General features: G+C 37.3%; 1 protein-coding gene across 1 annotated transcript in view; it reads right to left on the reverse strand.

Moving 5' to 3' along the window:
* Positions 1-21,322, reverse strand: part of PIGU (phosphatidylinositol glycan anchor biosynthesis class U) — an 88,814-nt gene that overhangs the window by 47,831 nt on the left and 19,661 nt on the right. Inside the window, exons 3-4 of the mRNA XM_004454812.4 lie at positions 9,675-9,734; positions 8,414-8,476 (exon numbers count right to left, since the gene is read on the reverse strand). Coding sequence (XP_004454869.1) covers positions 8,414-8,476; positions 9,675-9,734 — 123 coding nt within the window. The remainder of the gene's footprint in view (positions 1-8,413; positions 8,477-9,674; positions 9,735-21,322) is intronic.

Genomic DNA, 21,322 nt, shown 5'->3' on the forward strand with positions numbered 1-21,322 from the left:
TACGAGAATGTATTATATTATTCTTTATATGTTTTTGCATGTCTTAGGTACTTCAGGATTTAGTATCTTTCAGTTCAAAAGAAAACCTAGAGATCATCACAGGAATATAGGTAACCCCAGAATTCTTGCATAGGTTTTTAGGTAAAGGTTTAATTAGAAAACCTGAACAAATTCTCTTTGATCATCTCTGTTTCTCTCATAGCAGGCAGAGTCCTTAAATAGTTAAAGTGGTGAGAATTATCATCAGTATGATTTATGCTGCCATTCATAGTTGGGGTTGTTTAATTAAAAGGACAAATATAAACTATGGTGATTTTATCGGAGAGAAGGGGACTGGCTTGGCAAACAAGGGCTTAGTGAGGACAGCTGCAAGCAGTGGTAGAAGGAAGGTGGCCCCACTAGTTAAGGGTTCTGGAGTTTGGCTGCCTTGGGCCTGGAGGGTGTGAGATCCAAAAAGAAGGCTGTTAGAAGGCAACAGGGAGTTCACCCAGAGACAGCAAAAGAGACAAGTGGGAACACAGACCCACTCCCTGAGTGGGAATCCAGCCAGCAGGGCTGCGCGAGAGATGGCAGCTGCTAACAGGAAAGTTAAAGCCTGGGCAAAGGAGATGCTGTGCTAGCAATGTAGAAGTACTTGCTGGCAATCCCAACTTTCTAAAATACTTTAAAACAGAAAGACTTTAGGAAAGAGACTCTCCAGGAGGGAAGGGGCCCTCAGGTCAGCAGTCCCAGGTTCTCTGCGTCCTCTTTTGGTCTCCCTCAACTGCACCAGCACAGCCAACATTATGACTGGCCTCACAGGCCCAATACTCAGCTCTCTTATGCACAGACAAAATCTCTCTGAAAAATCCTCATGGCATCCAGCTAGAGACAGGCAAGTGTTGAAAAAAACTAAGGAAAAATTAAAAATAAATATTCCGAGAAAATATTAGAAGTATAAAAATAAATGAGTTAGAAAGTACAATTTAAAATCCAAAGATAAATATTTCTAGTTATATTCAGGAATTTTGAAAATGATGAAATTTAAAGAGGTCAGAGAGGTTAACTGTGCCCTGAGGAGGAGTTACATGGGTGTGTTAGCTTTGTGATCAATAATCAAGTTGTACACAGATGCTTGTACACTTTTCTCTCTATATATTACATTTCAATAGGAAAAAATTTAATAAAATTTTATTGAAGTATATCATTTATACATGAACACATGAACAATAAGTGTATAGTAAAAGCTCCCATATATACATATATGTATATATGTTTACATTATATACACATACACACATATATACAGGGCTCTCACACATCACTACCCTACTACCATCTTGCATCGTTGTGTAACATTAGTTACAAACTATGAAAGAGCATCGTCAAAATATCAATACTAACTATAGCCCATATCTTACATTTGGTGTATTTTCCCCCCAATCCACCCAATTATTAATATACAGTCCATCCTCTACCACTGGATTCACTGTGTTATACAGTCCCATGGTTTATACAATCCATTCAGACTGTATACTCAGTGGCTCTCATTTTCATCACAGAGCATGCTGTCATCATCTCAGTCAATTTTGGAATAATTTCATTACTCCAAAAGAAAAAATCCCATACCCCCTTATTCCTCCTATTGTTGTCCTTAGATATGATATAATATCTTCTTTGCCACTGCTGCAAAAATATTATATTACAGTAACTATCATCCATAAGTTACATTAGTTGTAATTTTCCTACGTATCGCCATATTCTTAACACTTTGCAAAAGAACATTCTTATTGTTTATACTACTAACCATAATCTTAATCCACTGTCAAAATCACTGTTATACATTCCCTAGATTTGTCCCTAGTTTCCTTTCAATTGACATTTATGTCCACAGACTACCCTTTTCAGCCACAATCTCATTTATAAATCAATAGTTTTAGTTATATTGACTATAATCTGTTACCATCGACTCTATTCATTTCCATACTTCTATAATAAATCTTATTTAAAATGCTACATACATTAAACATCAGCTCCCATTCCCACAATGTTCTATTTCCTGGTAACATATATACTCTAGAATTTACAGTCATGAGTTTACTCATAATATTTAGTTCATATAAGTGAGATCCTACAATATTTGTCCTTTTGTGTCTGGCTTGTTTCACTTAACATAACAACCTCAAGGTTCATCCATGTTGTCATATGCATCCCAATTTCATTTCTTCTTAGAGCTAAATAGTATTTTATTGCATGTATATACCACATTTTGTTTATCCATTCATTGGTTGAAGGACACCTGGGCTGGTTCCATATTTCAGCAACCATGAATAATGCTGCTATGAACATTGGTGTACAAATGTCTGTTCATGTCCTTGCTTTCAGTTCTTCTGAATATATTCCTAGCAACAGGACTGCTGGATCATATGGCAGTTCTACACTTACCTTGAGGTACTGCCAAACTGCTTCCACAGAGGATGCACCATTCTACATTCCCACCAACAGTGAAGAAGTGTTCCTGTTTCTCCACATCCTCTCTAGCATTCTTGTTTTCTGTTTCCTTTTTTTTAAATAATGGCCATTCTATGAGGTATGACATGGTATCTCATTGTAGCTTTGATATGCATTTCCCTAATAGCTAGTGATGCTGAACATTTTTTTTCATGTGTTTTTTTGGTCATTTGTATTTCTTGTTTGGAGAAATGTATATTCAAGTCTTTGCCCATTTTTTAATTAGGAGTCTTTTTATCATTGAGTTGTATGATCTCTTTATATAACATGGATATCAAACCTTATCAGATATGCAGTTTCTAAATATTTTCTCCCATTGAGTAGGCTGCATTTTTACATTCTTGACAAAGTCTTTTAAAAAACAAAAGTGAGTGTTTAATTTTGAGGAGGTCCTCTTTATCAATTTTTTCTTTCCTTGCTTGTGCTTTGAGTGTAAGGTTTAAAAGTACCATCATCCACAAAATCTTGAAGATGTTTCCCTATATTTTCTTCTGGGAGTTTTATGGTTCTAGCTTTTATATTTAGGTCTTTGATGTATTTCGAGTTAATTTTTGTATAAGTTGTGAGATAGGGGTCCTCTTTCTTTCTTTTGGATATGGATATCCCGTTTCCGCAGCACCATTTGTTGAATAGACTGTTTTGGCCCAGCTGAGTGGGCTTGACAGCCTTGTCAAAAATCACTTGATTGTAGATGTGAAGGTCTATTTTTGAGTTCTTGATTCGGTTCCATTGGCCAATGTCTACCTTTATGCCAGTACCATGTTGATTTGACCACTAAATAATATGTAGCTTAATAATATACTTTAAAGTCAGGAAGTTAGAGTCCTCCAAATTTGTTCTTCTTTTTAAAGATACTTTTGTTTTTTGGGGGTTCCCTTGCCCTTCCAAATACATTTGGTAATTGGCTTTTCAATTTCTACAAAATAGGCTATGGGGATTTTTATTATGATTGTGTCCAATCTGTAAATCAGTTTGGGTAGAACTGACATCTTAATGATAAAAGTCTTCCAATCCATGAACACTGAATGTCCTTCAATTTATTTAGGTCTTCTTTGGTTTCTTTTCGCAATGTTTTGCAGTTTTCTGAATACAGGTCTTTTATGTCCTTGGTTAATTTTAATCCTAAATATCTGATTCTTTTAGTTGCTATTATAAACAGAAATTTTTTCTGACTTCCTCCTTAGATTGCTCATTAGTGGTGTATAGAAACAATACTGATTTTTGCATATTAATCTTGTATCCCCCCACTTTGCTGAACTTATCTATTAGTTCCAGTAGTTTTGCTGTGGATTTTTCAGGATTTTCTAGATATAGGATCATATCATCAGCAAATAGTGAAAGTTTTACTACCTACTTTCCTATCTGGGTGCCTTTTATTTCTTTATCTTGCCGAATCGCTCTAGCTAGAATTCTTAGGACAATTCAATAGAAAATTTTGAATTAAAAAAGTCTCCAGGGCAGTCTTCCTTCCTTTCTCCACACTCCCCCATGCAGTCCTTTCTTTGTCCCTTAAAAGATTTGACTTTGAAAGTACATAAACCCCCTACTTCAAATAAAGAGCTTTTTCTAATCACTAAAGCTGTGTCTACACCGAAGTGCATCCCAGAAAACCATGGTAGGGAGGGGGAGACTTCACTCTCACCTGCTCTCCAATCTTCAGCTGCAGGACATTCCAAATTCTGCAGCCTATCTCCAAATTTACAACCCTCTAGTTACAACAAGGGGATACAAGATTTTTTTTAACCATTCTCTATCACACCACCTGCAACTTTCTAAAGCAGATTCTGAGTTCCAAATAGAAAGTATGAGATCAACAGAGGGTAGAATGAATCACATACCCTAGATGACCACAGCTTTTGTCAAGTAAAGTAGATGCAAAGTGACATGTTAATCAACTGGTCACAATTGACAGCATTCACATTCATTACCAACAAATCCCAGCAAGATATGCTTCCAGGCTATAAGATATGGGCCCATTCTGACAAAGATTTAGAGAAAGACATGTGCTGATATTCTATCCTAATCAACAGTCATATCATCAAAATCTGCCACTTGGAACAAGCTAATTTTTGACACAGCATAAATAAAACCCTTATTCTGACGAAGAACCTAATTGGCTGAACTCTGAGGACGGAGAAATAAAAATATTCCATATGACAATTCAGTCTTGATGATAACAGAATGTTTTGGTATGCTAAAAAAACCCGGGTATTTAGCAACAGCCCATTTGAGTTTCTCCCTCTTTAAATCACACAAAGAAAAAAATTAAAAATCTCTATTATAACTTTCTACATAAACTCAGAAATGACTAACATGAATGAATTAAAACTACTGGGCTTTAAAAAAAATTAAAAATAAAACTATTGGGGCCAAAAAGCATGTGAAAAAATGCTCAATATCACTGGCAATTAGGGAAATACAAATCAAAACAAAAATGAGATACCATCTCACATTGCATAGAATGACCACTATTTGAAAAAAAACAGAAAACAATAAAAGCTGGAGAGAATGTGGAGAAACAGGAATACTCCTTCACTGTTGATGGGATTGTAAAATACTACAGCCTCCGTGGAAGACAATTATTCCTCTACGAGGAATATATTCAGAGGAACTGAAAACTGTGACACAAACATCTGCACACTGATGTTGACTGTGGTGTTATTCACAATTGCCAAAAGATGGAAACAACCCAAGTGTCCATCAACCGATGAATGGATAAACAAAACGTGGTATACACATTCTATGGAATACTATGCTGCAATAAGAAGAAATGAGGGAAGCGGACTTGGCCCAGTGGTTAGGGCGTCCGTCTACCACATGGGAGGTCCGCGGTGCAAACCCCGGGCCTCCCTGACCCATGTGGAGCTGGCTCACGCGCAGTGCAATGCTGATGCGCGCAAGGAGTGCCGTGCCATGCAGGGGTATCCCCGCATAGGGGAGACCCACACGCAAGGAGTGCGCCCCGTAAGGAGAGCCACCCAGCGCGAAAGAAAGTGCAGCCTGCCCAAGAATGGTACCGCCCACATGGAGAGCTGACAACAAGATGATGCAACAAAAAGAAACACAGATTCCTGTGCTGCTGACAACAACAGAAGTGGACAAAGAAGAAGATGCAGCAAACAGACACAGAGAACATACAATGGGGGAGGGGGGGAGAGAAATAAATCTTTTTAAAAAAAAGAAGAAATAGGGACACATATGATAACATGGATGAATCTTGAAGACATTACGCTAAGTGAAATAAGTCAGACACAAAAGGACAAATATCGCATGTCTCAATAATATGAATTAAATACAAAGAATAAATGCATGGAGTTAAAATCTAGAGTATAGGCTATTAGGAGATAGAAGGAGGGCTGTGAAGGAGTACTGATGCTTAATGCATGTAGAAGTTTTAATTAACTTGACTGTAAAAGTGTGGAAATGGATTAGAGTTGATGGTAACACATTATAGTGAGTAGCAGCTGGTTTATAAATGGGATTGTGGTTGAAAAGGGTAGTCTAGGGATATAAATGTCAATTGAAAGAAAGCTAGAGAATAATCTAGGGACTGAATATTACAGTGAACCCAGAGGTAGATGAGAACTGTGATTAATCGCACAAATATAAGAATGTCCTTCTGTGAACTAGAACAGATATACGTCTATTATAGGGTGGCGGGAATGTGGAGAAGCATGGGAAAAATACAATTAATGTAACCTATTGGCTATAGAAAACAGGAATACTGTAATATCTCTGCATCAACGCCAAAGATGTACTGTGTTAATAATAGGGGGGTATAGAGAAAATACGCCAAATGTATGCTATGGGCCATATTTAATGGTAATAGTCTGACAGTTTCTCATAATCTGTAACAAATGTTCCACAACAGTGTGATGTGTTGGTGAAGGGATGTTGTATGGGAGTTTCACACATGTGCCTGATTATTTTGTAAATTCACAACTTCTTTAATAGAAATATATTAAAAACAAAAACAAACAAACAACAACAACAAATAATTACTGGTCTAAATTCAAGTTATCTCTCCTATTGCCACTGAAGCCTAACTTTGTTAGGAAACCAACTGAAACCTAGTTTCATTACTTTCCCTCAAGCTTTTCCCCCCTCCAATTAAAAACTGTTTTAATTGGGGGTGTATATGTGGTGCCTTTATAACAGTTGAATAGTAAAAAATACATAGGAATAAATACGATGTTAGCATTTTAACTGACTTTCATTAGAACATATTTCTCTTTTACATTTTAGTTGAGAAAATCTAGCTGATTGTGTGCTTTTTAAAAAATTTTTTCTTTCTATATATATATTTTTTTCTTTCTGTATATTTTTTTCCACTTTTTGATTTTGTGTTTAAATGAATGCTACTAACCCTTCCTTGGATAATCATATATATATTCATGTATATAGACAAGATTGTTTTTCTCCAGTGTTTCATACTGAAATATTTCAAACTACAGATAAGTTGCAAGAATAGGCCAATAAACACCCATTCCTAGATCTACCAATTGTTCAATATTTTGCCACATATCCTTTATCTCTTACACACACATACACACAAGTACATTCATCTGAAAATAAGTTGCAGATATCATGACATTTCAACCCTAACTATTTTAGCAAATATCTTCAAAAAAACAAAGACAGTGGTCTACATGCACAATCTTAGAGAAGAAAATAACCATCATCAATTTATCTCTGAATTCCTCAGCTTAAGAATCTCATGCTCCATTATTTCTTCTCTGGGATTCAAGAGAATCCTGCTAAAGCATTTCACCTTAGTCCCTAAAATTTTTCAAATTATGTTCCATTCATTTAAGATGTACACTCCACGGTCTTATTGATACTAAATCTCAAAAATGTAGTTCTTAGTCCTTTAGAGAAAATCCAAGAACCCCTTTGAGCACCTAATAAGACCTATGGACTTTCTACTTAGAAAAAATGACATATGTACATACACATACATTTTTACATATAATTTCAAGGGTTTCACAGACCCCTTAACTCTAAATGGACCCTAAGTTAGAAATCCAAAATTTAGATATTTTAAAAATCTCTTTGAGATTTAAAACTCCAGAATTCACTGGTTTTGTTACCAGTGACCAGTATCACAGAAAGGCAGACTGCTACTTCTGGTTCTATTACTTGGTAAAAGAAATGAAAATGAACCATGAACTGATAATACCAAGGGATGCAGCATTCTCTCACCCTGGCTGAAATTCTCACAATGGCTCCCTGCCAATCAAAAGAACTGGTGCCAATTTTTAAAAATAACATGAATAGTAAGCATGTTTAATTTTAGTCTCTTACAAGGATAGTAAGCATGGTTAATCTGTTAATTCTCTCAGAATCCAGAAAATAAGAATGGCCCCACTATTCAATTCCTCGACTATTACATATGGATTATGACTAAAGTTTATATCAATACCTCTAGTGTATTAACAGTTCTTTCAATAGGTACTTAATACATGCCATATTTTCCAATTAAATTTGCTTTCTGCAAAAAGCAAACTATATTGGGAACCCAATTTTCACTGGGATAGGCATAACACAGGAAGTTAAAAGTTCTATTTCCTTTGAAAAGAAAAACTGGTCAAAGGAATGGAAGATTTTTAAGGGTCCTCATTAATATAACTGTAGTTCAAGTCAGATTATTCCAGAAAGCCTGAACCAGAATAGGCATGTGGATAATAAGCTATTAATAAACTACATAGATTAATCTGACCTTTCTGTATCTATTAGTAAAGTTGTCTTGTGGGTTTGGCTTTGGTCATTCCAGGGCTGCCTGAACAGGCCAGAAGCTTCACCCCCACTTCTTAGCATTTAAAACAGTTGGATCTTGAAATAAATGACCTCTGATTCTTTGAAATAATATAGACCAGCAGCCTAACAAATTCTACCAGCTTTGGCTCATCCTCTGACTACTTACCACAACTTTATTGAAGTCCTGGATTGAAAAATACAGGGCAACAGCAGTGAGTGCATCAGTTATCTGTCAAGAGAAAGAGAAATAATAAGTAAGTTAATGCTAGCAGAGCCTGGAGTTTTTGGATAGAGAAGAATGACCCAGTAAAAAACTCTTATAAAGTCAGGCAGATCCTCCACCGTCATACCCATGCACCTTTGACTATCAAAAGATAAGGCCCATTCAGAGAGGCCCTGGCATAGCTTTAACTGGGAAACCCTTGGGATTAGGGCCCATCTAAACCCACTTCAGCCTGGTCTCCTACATCTGCTCTAGAACTGCAAGTTTCTTATATTTTCGGTAAAATGATAATAATAGCCACTGTTTTTTAGCATATAGGTAAGTACTCAGTAAATAGTAGCCACTGTAATTATTAAAGTGGACCTCCTAGGGATTTCTTTTTTTTTTTTTAAGATTTATTTTTTATTTATTTCTCTCCCCTTCCCGCGCCTGCCCCGCTGTCTGCTTTCTGTGTCCATTCACTGTGTGTTCTTCTGTGTCCACTTGCATTCTTGTCAGTGGCACCAGGAATCTATGTCTCTTTTTGTTGTGCCATCTTGCTGCGTCAGCTCTCCATGTACGTGGTGCCACTCCTGGGCAGGCTGCACTATTTTTTTGCATGGGGCACCTCTCCTTGCAGGGCACACTCCTTGTGCATGGGGATCCCCTACACGGGGGACACCCCTACATGGCATGGCACTCCTTGTTTTGAACACTGGACCTCCTATATGGTAGGTGGACACTCCATCAGTTGAGCCATATCCACTTCCCTCCTAGGGATTTCTTGACCTTACACTCAGCAAGTGTTTCATATTACTATGTTTCTCAAAACACAGCTCTGTTAGCTCAATTTCAGAGGTTCTTGTCTCTGAAGTCTCATGAGGCCTAAGTCCTATTCCATAATGACTTTGAAGAATGCTAAGGAATCAGGAAGCTTTCCACACTGGTACCACAATTAAAGCCCGTCATAGACTCTTGGAGCTAGAAAATTCAAGACTCCATAGTTGAGAAAATAAATTTTACAAAGAATAAGGAACTGGAAATGATCACGTGTCAGAAACTATTCCTTATACTTCCATAAATTGGCCCAGTTTCAATAATTCAAATTAAAGTAAGTTTTATTTTCTTTTAAAACCTCGAAAAAGATTTTTCATTAAAAACAAGACAACAAAAAACTGCAAAGTTAAATATATATACATAAAGATTTTATGTAGAAATTACTTACCATAAATACCAATTCAGCATAGTCAATCAAGAAGTGAAAGAGATATATTATTAATGGAGTCTGCAGAAAGAAAAACAAAAAATACATTATGTTAATCATTAATATTGTCAATTTCTAGAGTGGAGGGTTAAAAAAAGCTATTCTGTCAACAAACATCTCTTTCTTTCCTAGAATACTATTCTATGCTAGGTCACCAGTGTACATATAAGGGAGAAAAATTTAGTATCACTGGATCATTTTGTGCCACTGGGACTATTTGCTGAATTGACTAAAGGGTGTAAACAAAACCAGACTTACGTTAAGTATCTTTTGAGGAACTGTTAACACACTAGAGTTATGAGGTGAACTTTAGTTTAAAGACATTTATAATAGCCAGGCAACCACCATAGGGAACAAGATCATTGAACTTTACAAACTGAAATGGGAAATGTTTTCCATTATTCTGTTCTCTGAGGAGTTTGTATAAGATTAGTAGTATTCCTTCCTTAAATTTTTGAGAAAATTCACTGTGAAGTTATCAGGACTTGGGATTTCTTCCCTGCCCCGCCACCCGGGGTTTCTCTGAGAGAAGATTTGTAATAACAGATTCAATTTCTTTTTCAGATAAAGCACTATTCAGGTTTGATATATTTTGTCAGTTTAGGTGAGTTCTATTTTTCTAGGAATTTGTCCATTTCACTTAAATGTTCAAACGCACTGGCATAAGGTTGCTCATGATATCTTATTTTCTATTGTCTGTAGGATCTATAGTGATCTCCTTTTTCTTTCCTGATACTGGTAAATTGTACATTCTCTTTTTTATCTTGACAATGTTTGCGAGAGCTTTCTCAATTTTATTAGTCTTTCCAAAGAGCCAACATTGGCTTTGCTAATTTATTCTATTCTACTTTTTTTTCTATTTCATTAATTTCTGAACTTTACTGTGTTCTTCCTTCTACGTTTTCTGGGTTTAATATGTTTTATTTTTTCCTAATGACTCCTAAATCACTGATTTTCAGGCTTTCTTCTTGTCTAATATATGCATTTAAGGCAATAAATTTCTCCCTGAGTATGGCTTTAGCTGCACTATACAAGTTTTCATATCTTGTTTTTTCATTATCATTCAGGTCAAAATACATTCTGTTTTCTACCAAGATTTCTACTTTAACTAATGGGCTACCTAAAAATGTACAATGTTTAATTTCCAAATATTAGGGGGGGGTTCTTTTAATATTTTTATAATTGGCTTCTATCTTAACTTTACTGTGTAAAGAAAAGATACTCTATATATGATTTCAATAATTAAAACGTGGTGTGACTTGCTTTATGGTCTATGTATGTACAATATTCCATGCATACTAACATTTATAAGTGCAGCATTCTATATATAACATTTAGGTTAATTCTGTTAATGATTTCTTCAAATTTTCTATATCCTTACTTATTTTTTGGTCTGTTCTATCAGTGACTGAGAGAGGTATGGTAAGAATCTCTATGACTGGATTTGTCTATTTCTCCTTTAAAATATGTCAAAATTTGACCTCTACATCATTAAGCTACATATAGTTAGGTACATTTATATGTAGAAATACTATATTTTGGGGATATATTGATCTTTTTATCATTATAAAATAATCCTTTATCTTTAGTAATGTTTCTTGCTTAAAGTTTACATAATCTAATATTAGTATCAGCTTCTTTGGTTAATGTTTGCATAATATATCTTTTCCCATCATTTTACTACTTTTTTGTATTCTTAAGTGTAAGGTGTGCTTCTTGAAGGCATATAATTGTTTTTGGTTTTTTAACAAATCAATTTTATTGCTACATTGTGGGAGCCCAGAGATTGGGATGCTCCCTCCCCCCACCTCTCCCCACCCCACCCCAGCCCCAAATGAAATACATTCTGAAGCATGTAGCAGCCCAGCCTAACCTGGACACTTACTATTTAAAAGGTAACAAACCTCCCTGAAGGAAAGAATGTACAAATGGTCCTGTAAACTTTAATCCCCTCAAGGCTGTATACTCCCTCCCTATGATAACATCGCCAAACACGACATTTGTATACCTCATGTAACTTTTGCAGAAACTGTTCTCATACCCTATGGAATGTCTTTGTCCTATGAGAACCCCTCATAGCACCCCTCCTCTCCTCACTTCTTTGCCGAGTGCTAACTTCATTCATACTTCGATCAGCTGCCATCAAAGTCTCTCCTATTCTTAAATAGACAATAAAGCTCTTATCTAACTATTTGTTTAACATATCCTTTGGTCTTATGGCTCCCCCAACCCATGCCCTTCAAAGTTGGGTTGAAATATACATAATCATTTTTTTTTAAATCCATTGTCTTTTAGTTGGATAATCATTATCTTTTAGTTGGATTGTCAATCCATTTATATTTAATGTCATTACTTATATATTTATGTTTATGTTTACCATCTTACTATTACCTTTCTAATTGTCCAATTTGCTCTTTGCAATGTTCTCTCCTTTCTTGTTTTCCTCTGTAGGAATTTTTTTAAAAAATAAAGCAGTTACAGGTTTACAGAAAAATCATACAGAAAATACAGAGTTCCCATATACCCTCTGTATTATTCAGCCAAAAGGGGATGCGGATGCAAAACACCAGAAATCTGCTGGGTATTATAAAGAGTGTTTATTTGGAGTAGGAGGTTACAGTTTCCAGGCCATAAAGCATTAGTTACTTTCCTCACCAAAGTCTATTTCCACATGTTGGAGCAAGACGGCTGTTGATGTCTGTGAGGGTTCAGGCTTTCTGGGTTTCTCTGGGCTCAGCTCCTCTGGTTCCTCCACAAGGTCAACTGTAGACTATAAGGCTCTCTAGGCTTTGCCTCTCTCCACAAAATCAGCTGTAGACTATCAGGCGAATGACTCTGTCTCTTTCCCTGGGGCTCCAGCTTAAGACTTCAGCATCAAACTCCAACATCAAAACTCCCAACTTCAAAAACCTGCAACTCTGTCCTTTGCCATGCCTTTTATCTGTGAATTCCCACCCACCAAAGTGCACAGACTCAATACCCTAATGACGTGGCCCAATTAAAGCCCCTCCATCAGGCCCAGGTACAGATCAGATTACAAACATAATCCAACATCTAGTTTTGGAATTAATAACCATATCAAACTGCTACACCCTCAATTCACACACATGGTTTTCCCTATTATTAACTTTTTAACAACTGATGAAACAATATTATTATAATTATGCTATTAACTTAAGCCCACTGTTTACATTATATTGAGATTCACTCTTTATGTTGAACAGTTCTCTCTTTTTGCATATGTGCGGTAACTTGAAAACCCCAAATTTCATTTGTTATCCCTTTTCAAATACAAAATTCAGTGTTGTTAATTACATTAACAAAGTTGTAATTTCATCACCCTCATCCATTATGAAAACTTTAGCATCACCCCAAAAAGAAACTTCATACCATTCCTCTCCCCAACCTGGACTCTGGTAACCTATATTCTAGTTTTGACTTTATGAATCAGCATACTCCGCTTATTTCATGTAAGCGAGGTGATAAACAGTATTTGTCCTTTTGTATATGGCTTATTTTACTCAAGATGATGTATTCAAGGTTCATCCATGTAGTACCATGCATAATATTCAAAAAAAATATGCAAAATACACCACATTTTGTTTATCCATTCATGTGTTGATGGGACACTTGGGTTGCTTCCACTTCTTGGCAATTATGAATAATTCTGCTATGAATAACGGTGTACAAATATTAATACCTGTTCTAGTCCCTGTTTTCAATTCTTTGGGGTATATACCTAGAAGTGGGATAGCTGGATCATAGGGTAATTCTGTGTTTAGCTTTTTAAGGAACTAGCAAACCATTTCCACAGCAGCTACACTATTTTACATTCCTGCAAGCAATGCACAAGAGTTCCAATTTTTTCAGAGCCTCACTAATACTTGTTATTTTCTTTTTTTAAAATAACAGCCATTCTAGTGGGTGTGATATAGTATCTCAGAGCAATTTTGATTTGTATATCCCTGATGGCTAATGATGTTGAACATCTTTTCATGTACTTATTGGCCACTTATATATCTCATTTGAAGAAATGTCTATTCAGTTCTCTTGGGGATTAAATTATATCCCCCACAAAAGGCACCCATTTGTAAATAGGACCTTGGAAGATGTTATTAGTTAAGGTGTGCCCAAAGTGAATGAGGGTGGGCCTTAAACCAATATGGCTGAAGTCCTAATAAGCAAAGGAAATGGGATACAGAAGGAAAGGAAGCCACAGGGAGCAGCTAGAAAGTGGAAGTCAACAGAAACTGGAAGAGAAAGGAGATACTGCCATGTGCATTGCCATGTGATGAAAAAGCCAAGTAACCTCAAAGATTGTTGGCCAGTCAGAAGATAACCCCGGGAGGAAGCAAGCCTTCTAGCCTCTGAAACTGTGAGCCAATAAATTCCTGTAGTTAAGCCAACCCATTATATGGTACTTGTTTTAACAACCAGGAAACTAAAACAAAGTCCTTTGCTCATTTTAAACTAAGCTGTTTTTTCGTTGTTGTTGAATTGTCAGTTTATTTTTTATTTTTTATTGGAGCAGTTATAGGTCTACAGAAATATGCAGAAAGTACAGAGTTCCTATATATCTCCACTCATACACACACAGTTTCCCCTATTACTAATATTTTGTATTAATGTGGCACATTTGTTATAATTGATGAACTAATATTATAATTTCAATACCAACTATTAACCATAGTTTACACTAGGGTTCACTCTTAGTATATACAGTTTTATGGTTTTTCTAAAAGTTCTGGTAACATATATATAAAATAAAATTTCCTGTTAAAATTGGAAACACTCTCAAGATACAATTCAGTGGTATTAGTTACATTCACAATGTTGTGCTACCATCACTACCATCCACTACCAAAATTTTTTCCATCACTCCAAAAGAAACTCTGTACCAATTAAGTGGTTTTTTAAAAAAAGATTTATTTATTTCTCCCCCCTCCCCCTGCCCCGTTGTCTGTTCTCTGTGTCTATTCGCTGTGTGTTCTTCTGTGTCCACTTGGATTCTTGTCAGTGGCACCGGGAATCTGTGTGTCTTTTTGTTGCATCATCTTGTTGGGTGAGCTCTTCGTGTGTGCGATGCCACTCCTGGGCAGGAGAGGCATTACTTTTTTCGTAAGGGGTGGCTCTCCTTGCAGGGCACACTCCTTGAGCATGGGGCTCTCCTACATGTGGGACACCCCTGCATGGCAGGGCACTCCTTGCGCACACAAGCACCGTGTGGGGCCAACTCACTACACGGATCAGGAGGCCCTGGGTTTGAACCCTGGACCTCCTGTGTGGTAGGCGGACACTCTATCAGTTGAGCCAAATTCACTTCCCTTGCTTCTATTTTTTAAAAAATAAAATTACATTAAAGTATATCATTCATACATACAATAAGTATATAGTGAAAGTTTTGAACTTATAAAACAAACATGCATATCATCAAACAGGATTCCCATACATTACCCCACTACCACCACCTTGCATTGTTGTAAAACACTTGTTGCAAAGTATGAAAGAGCATTGTCAAAATATTACTACTGACTATAGCTCATATTTACATTTGGTGTACTTTTCCACCTTACTAGCCAATTTCTATTCACCTACTCTGCCTCTCAGCCTGTGCCACTTACAAACTGGTAAAGGCTTCAAGGGGAAATACACTTAGACAGTTGGTGTTACTTTGCACTTTTTTCACTCTGGATTTGGCCCCTCAAGCCCTGGCTATCTTTGTTCTTTCTAATGCCTTAAAATAGAATTTTTAAAACTTCATCCTGCTTTTCTAGTTAGTTGTTCTTGGTAGGAGGTTGGTCTACTACAAGCCACCAGTCTACCAGAACCAGAAGGGAAGTACATGACTTACTTTTGGTGAGCCCATGCTAGTGACTCAGGAGCACGCCCCCCCAAACCTCAACCACATGCAAAAATGGGTCCTATAGGGAAGTGGCTGTGGCTTAATCAGTTGGGCTCCCATCTACCATATGGGAGGCCCTGGGTTCACGTCCCGTGGCCTCCTTGTGAAGGCAGGCTCACTCGCATGCCGCAGAGAGCCAACTCAGTAAGGTGATGCAACAAAAAAGGGAGACAAGCAAAAACACAGAAGAGCATGCAGTGAATGGACACAGAGAGCAGACAGCAAGCAAGCATCAAGGGGGGAGGGGAAATAAAATAAATATAGACACAGAAGAACGTACAGCAAATGGACAGAGAGAGCAGACAGCATGCAAAAAGACACAAGGGGGGGATAAAATAAAAAACTAAAAAAAATTTTTAAATGGGTCCTGTATTACTCCTAAGGGTCACTGACAGGCTTTTTAGTAAGAAAAGTTAGCATGATATAAACAATCAAGCTTTGGAGTCAGACTCATGTTTGAGTTCCAAATATATAGATTTGGGCAAGTTGTTTTCCCCTCTGAGCCACGGTCTCAAACTATAGAATGGAAATGATGACCTATTTCACAGGGTTGTTGGGAGGACTAAGTGAAGTAAAGTACTTTACATAGTCCCTAGTATATAGTAAACCTCAAATTTAGCTACCTGAGAACATTTTTTCATCTTTTTGAAAATAAGGGCATAAACTTTGCCTTTCAAAGTTCTAAAAGCATTAAGTTTTCACAACTATCTACTACAGGATTCTTTTTTTCATTTCTCCTTGTTAGTAAGAAGTAGTAACTTGATATTTACATTACCAATAGTTGGCTTTCAAAGTGTTTTGCTTCAGATAGTTTAAATGGTTCTAAATAGGTCTCAGAAACATCAGAACAAATAGTTCTTTAAAAGTCTATCAGAGGAGCAGATGTGGCTCAAGCAGTTGAGCACCTACCTCCCAAATGGGAGGTCCCAGGTTCAGGGAAACCAACTCAGGGAAGCTGATATGGCTCAGTGGTTGGGTGTCAGCTTTCCACATACAAGGTCCAGGGTTCAATCCCCAACTCCTGGTACAACAAAAACAAACAACAACAACAACCAAAAAAAAAACTATCAACAAATGGGCAGGTTTCTATAATGAACTAACATGCAGTAGTTAAATTACATACCAAATTATTACTGAGTATTATATACTACACTTAATATCATTTGTCTTTATGCAACATCTTCATTTAGGTGACCACTACAAATCAGGGCATGGGGCAGAAGGAGTTGCTTGTAGATAAACTCACAATTTTACTATCTATACCTGGCTAAACAACAACAAAACAACAAGAAATGTTATGTTGAAGGTGTTCATATAACTCGAATCTGCAATTGCTAAATTCCTTTTTTCTTCTCGCTTGTACAGATGTTTCTGTTTCTTAAAAGATATTTATTTATTTATTTCTCTCCCCTTCCCCCTACCCCAGTTGTCTGTTCTCTGTGTCTATTTGCTGCGTCTTTTTTGTCCACTTCTGTTGTTGTCAGCGGCACGGGAATCTGTTTTCTTTTTGCTGCATCATCTTGTTGTGTCAGCTTTCCCTGTGTGCGGCGCCATTCCTGGGCAGGCTGCACTTTCTTTTGCGCTGGGCTGCACTCCTTGCGCGTGGGGCTCCTCTACATAGGTGACACCCCTGCGTGGCAGGGCACTCCTTGCGCACATCAGCACTGTGCATGGGCCAGCTCTACACGGGTCAAGGAGGCCCGGGGTTTGAACTTTGGACCTCCCATATGGTAGACAGACGCCCTAACCGCTGGGCCAAGTCCGCTTCCCCAGATTTTTCTTATCCACTTTAATTATCTTTCCCTAGAAACTAGATAATGAAATCCATTCACAATTAAGAAAGAAACAAGTATGCAAAGCAATGATAAAATTTCCATTCTGAAGTGTTCTTTTCATTTGGTCTAGTATAATTTTATTCCTAAAAGAAATTACATTAACAACCAGCTTACATGCATATTAATTCATATTCAGGAATAGGAAGCAGGGGACTCTGAAGTTGTCCCCACTGAGTTGGGAAGGAAGCAATTCTTAATTCAGAGTTCCTCAAGGGTAACAACTCAAGAGGAGTTATCTTATACTGATATAAAACGTTAACATGCTTCTAATAGCTAGAAATTACTACCCCATGCCTTTATCCCTCTTTACAAACAAACATAGGCACAACTGAAGTAAAAATGTGTTCCAGGGTCCCTTGTTGTATGTAAGAATATATTTTCCCATAGAAACAATATTTTAAATGATAATTAAGTGAGTAGATATAGCTTTTCCATTTATTCATTCAAGATACTCTTTTTTGAAAAGACTACTTCATTCTCCTTTCCTCAAACCTTCAAATTACCTACCCACTTTTCACTTTCAGCTGAAAATCTCATTTATTTTACAGAGAAGAAATTAAATGAGAACCGCCTTATTTTCCCACCACACATTTAACTAACTTGTTGTCTCTATAGCTGTATTTTCTGCCTTTCTCTTATTAATCATGGATGAACTTCCTTTCTTCCTGTCTAAAGCTGATTCCTCTACCTATGATCTGAATCCTACTCCTTATCACCTACTTAAGGACACTGCTTCTTCAATTATCTTCTCTCTAACCTACGTCATCGTCATCAATTTCTCCACCCACAGGATTATTCTCCTTTGTACTCAAATATGCAGAGCCTCCATATTTTAAAAATCTTTACCAGACATTTCCCTCCAACCACTATACAATTTCTTTGCCTCCCTTTGGTGCAAAACTCTTCAAAAGTCATCTCTTCTTTGCATGATGGTTATATGGCTAGGTTATAGTGTCCAGTTGTTTAATCAAGCAAGCACTAGCCTGATTGTTACCATGAAGGTTATTTCATAGATGGATCTAAATCATTACTCAGTTGATTGCATCAAGGACTGATTACATCTATAATTAACAAAGAAGATTGCCTTCAGCATGATAGAATCTCCTTATCCCATCAGTTAGAGGTCTAAAAAGGAGAACAGAGGATTTCAACAGTTAGAAAGAATTCCTATCTCTACTTCAGCTAGCCAACTTCTTCTGGGAAATTCATCATTACCTTCATCAGAGTTCCCAACCTGTGGCTTCTCCTGGTGAATTCAACATCACCATCGAGGGTCCAATTTGTGGCCTTCTCTACAGAATTTAGACTTGCCAATACTAATGGTTGTGTAAGCCAATTCCTATAATAAGTCTCTTAATACTTACATATATAAGTCTCCAAAGATCTCAATTTTGGCAAATCATATCATCAATCTTCAGTTTTAATTTTCCCAACACTGTAGCAGCATTTGACATGTTTTGTTTTGTCTTTTTAAGAGGTACCTGGGATTGAACCCAAGACCTCATACATGGGAAGCAGGATTGAACCACATCTGCTCCCTGACAGTTTTTTTTTTACACTGCCTTGAAGGAGTTTCATTTGGCTTCCACACACTACAGTCTTCTGATTTTCCTCCTCCTCAGCTTTATTTGCTAGCTCCTCTTCTCATTTCCAACCTCAAATATTCTAGTGCCCCAGGTCTCAATACTCTCCTTTATCTAAATCTATCCTCTAGATGTATTGATGATCTATTTCTATATAGCAAATTATCCCATAATTTAGCAGCTTAAGCAACAATCATTTATTATCTCACACAGTTGCTAAGACTCAGGAACCCAGGAACGGCTTAGATGGATGGTTCTGGCTCAGGAACTCTCACAAGGTTACAGTCAAGCTGTTGGCAGAAGGCTGCAGTCTATGAAAGGGCTTGAGTGTTCACTTAATTTTGGCTGAAAGACTCATTTCCTCACCACATAGGCCTCTCCAAAGGCTACTCATGACATGGTTTCCCCCAAAGCAAGTGATCCAAGATAGACAGAGTCTAAGATGGAAGCCACTATAACCTAATCTAGGAATTGACATGTATTCATTTCTGCCACATTCTATTGCTGGTACAATGTGGGAGGGGACTATCCAGGAGTGTGAATACCAGGAAGTAGGAATCTTTGGGGGCCATCTTGTAGGCTAGCTAACACACTAGGTGATCACATCTACCCCCATGGCTTTAAATACCATCTATGGGCTGACAGATTCCATGTTTATACTTCTAGCCTGGACCTCTCCTCCTGAGTTTCACATTTGTAAAGCCAATTGCCTCCAACATCTCCAAAAGCATTTCAAACTTAACATGGTGAAATATGAACTCCTGATTTCTGATCCTCATAAAATCTGCTCTTCCTTTTTATTCCTCATCTCAATAAATAACGCTACCATTCACTCAGTTGCTTGGACCCAAAACCTGTTATCCTTGAATCTTCTTCTGCCTTGATGCCTATAAACAAGTTGACCTCTAAAAATATAACTTGAATCTAATCACTTTTCACAATCTTTATTACTACTGCCCTGGTTCCAAACCACCTGATCCTACTTAGATTATTGCAACAGCATCCTAATCATTCTCCCTGCTTCCTCTCTTGTCCCTAGAGTTAATTTCCCACACAGTTTACACACCAGTATTTATAACATGTAAACTATGAACCTGATCACTTCTTGTTTAATAGCCTCCAGTGTCTTCCTATCACACAAAAAATGAAACTCAAACTCTTGTGTATAAACAAAATCCTATTTAATATGGCCCCTAAATTCCTCTGAGAACTCATCTCTACCATCCTTTCTTTTGTTCATTATGATTTAGCCACACTGGTCATCTTTCTGCAACTCACAAATGCCAGGGTCATTCCCAAATCAGGGCCATCATATGGTTTGCTCACATCATTTAGGTATCTGACTCAAATTTCACATCCTCAGAAAGCCTCCCCTGAACACAGCATCTAAAATAGCCACACATAAGCAATCACCCTTTACCCCTCTATCCAGTTTTATTTTCTACATATACTTACTACTAAATGAAATCACATTATTTTTTTAACTTTAACATTATAGAAGTATAACTGTCATACAATGAACTGCACATATTTAAAATGTACCATTTGAGAGAAGTAGCTGTGGCTCAAGCAATTGATCTCCCGTTTACCACATGGAGAACCCGGGTTCGATCCCAGGGACCTACTGGTTAAAAAGAAGAAGAAAGCTGTCCCAGACCGGCACAGTGAGGCACAAGATGCCCACCTGGCAAAGCATCCCACCAAAAAGACAATGACATAACCAGATAGAAAAAAAAAGTACTATTTGAAAAGTTTTGACACGCACACACACACATATATATATATACCCAAGAAACCATCACCACAATCAAGATAGTTAACATATCCACCATTCCCAAAAGTTTCAATGATATTCCGTATTGTTCTTCTACTTTCTATTTCATTTGTTTCCACTTAAATCTTTATTTTCTTTATTCTGCTTACTTTTAGCTTAATTTGTTCTTTGTCCCCCTAGTTTTTTTATTAAATGTTTAAAATTTTTTTAAAAAACTTCATTTATTTTTTATTGTATCCCCTGCTCTTTCCCCAGATAGTTCTCTCTTCTGTCTGCTCACTGTTTGCAGGAAGCACTGGGAACCGAACCCTGGACCTCCCCCAAGGGAGGGGAATTCCCAACAGCCTGAACCACAACTGCTCATGGACTGCGGTGCCAGCTGACCTGTGGCATCTGCCTATTTAGGCATCTGGTCATTGCAGCAGTAGCAGCGGGGTACAGAGTCTAGCTCTCATCACGGTGGGTAAGGGTGTCTGGCTCTTGCTGGGGTGGGGTGTGGGCATCCGCTCGTCTTC

The sequence above is a fragment of the Dasypus novemcinctus genome, chromosome 24 (genome assembly GCF_030445035.2).
Source record: "Dasypus novemcinctus isolate mDasNov1 chromosome 24, mDasNov1.1.hap2, whole genome shotgun sequence".
In the NCBI taxonomy this organism is placed as follows: Eukaryota; Metazoa; Chordata; class Mammalia; order Cingulata; family Dasypodidae; genus Dasypus; species Dasypus novemcinctus.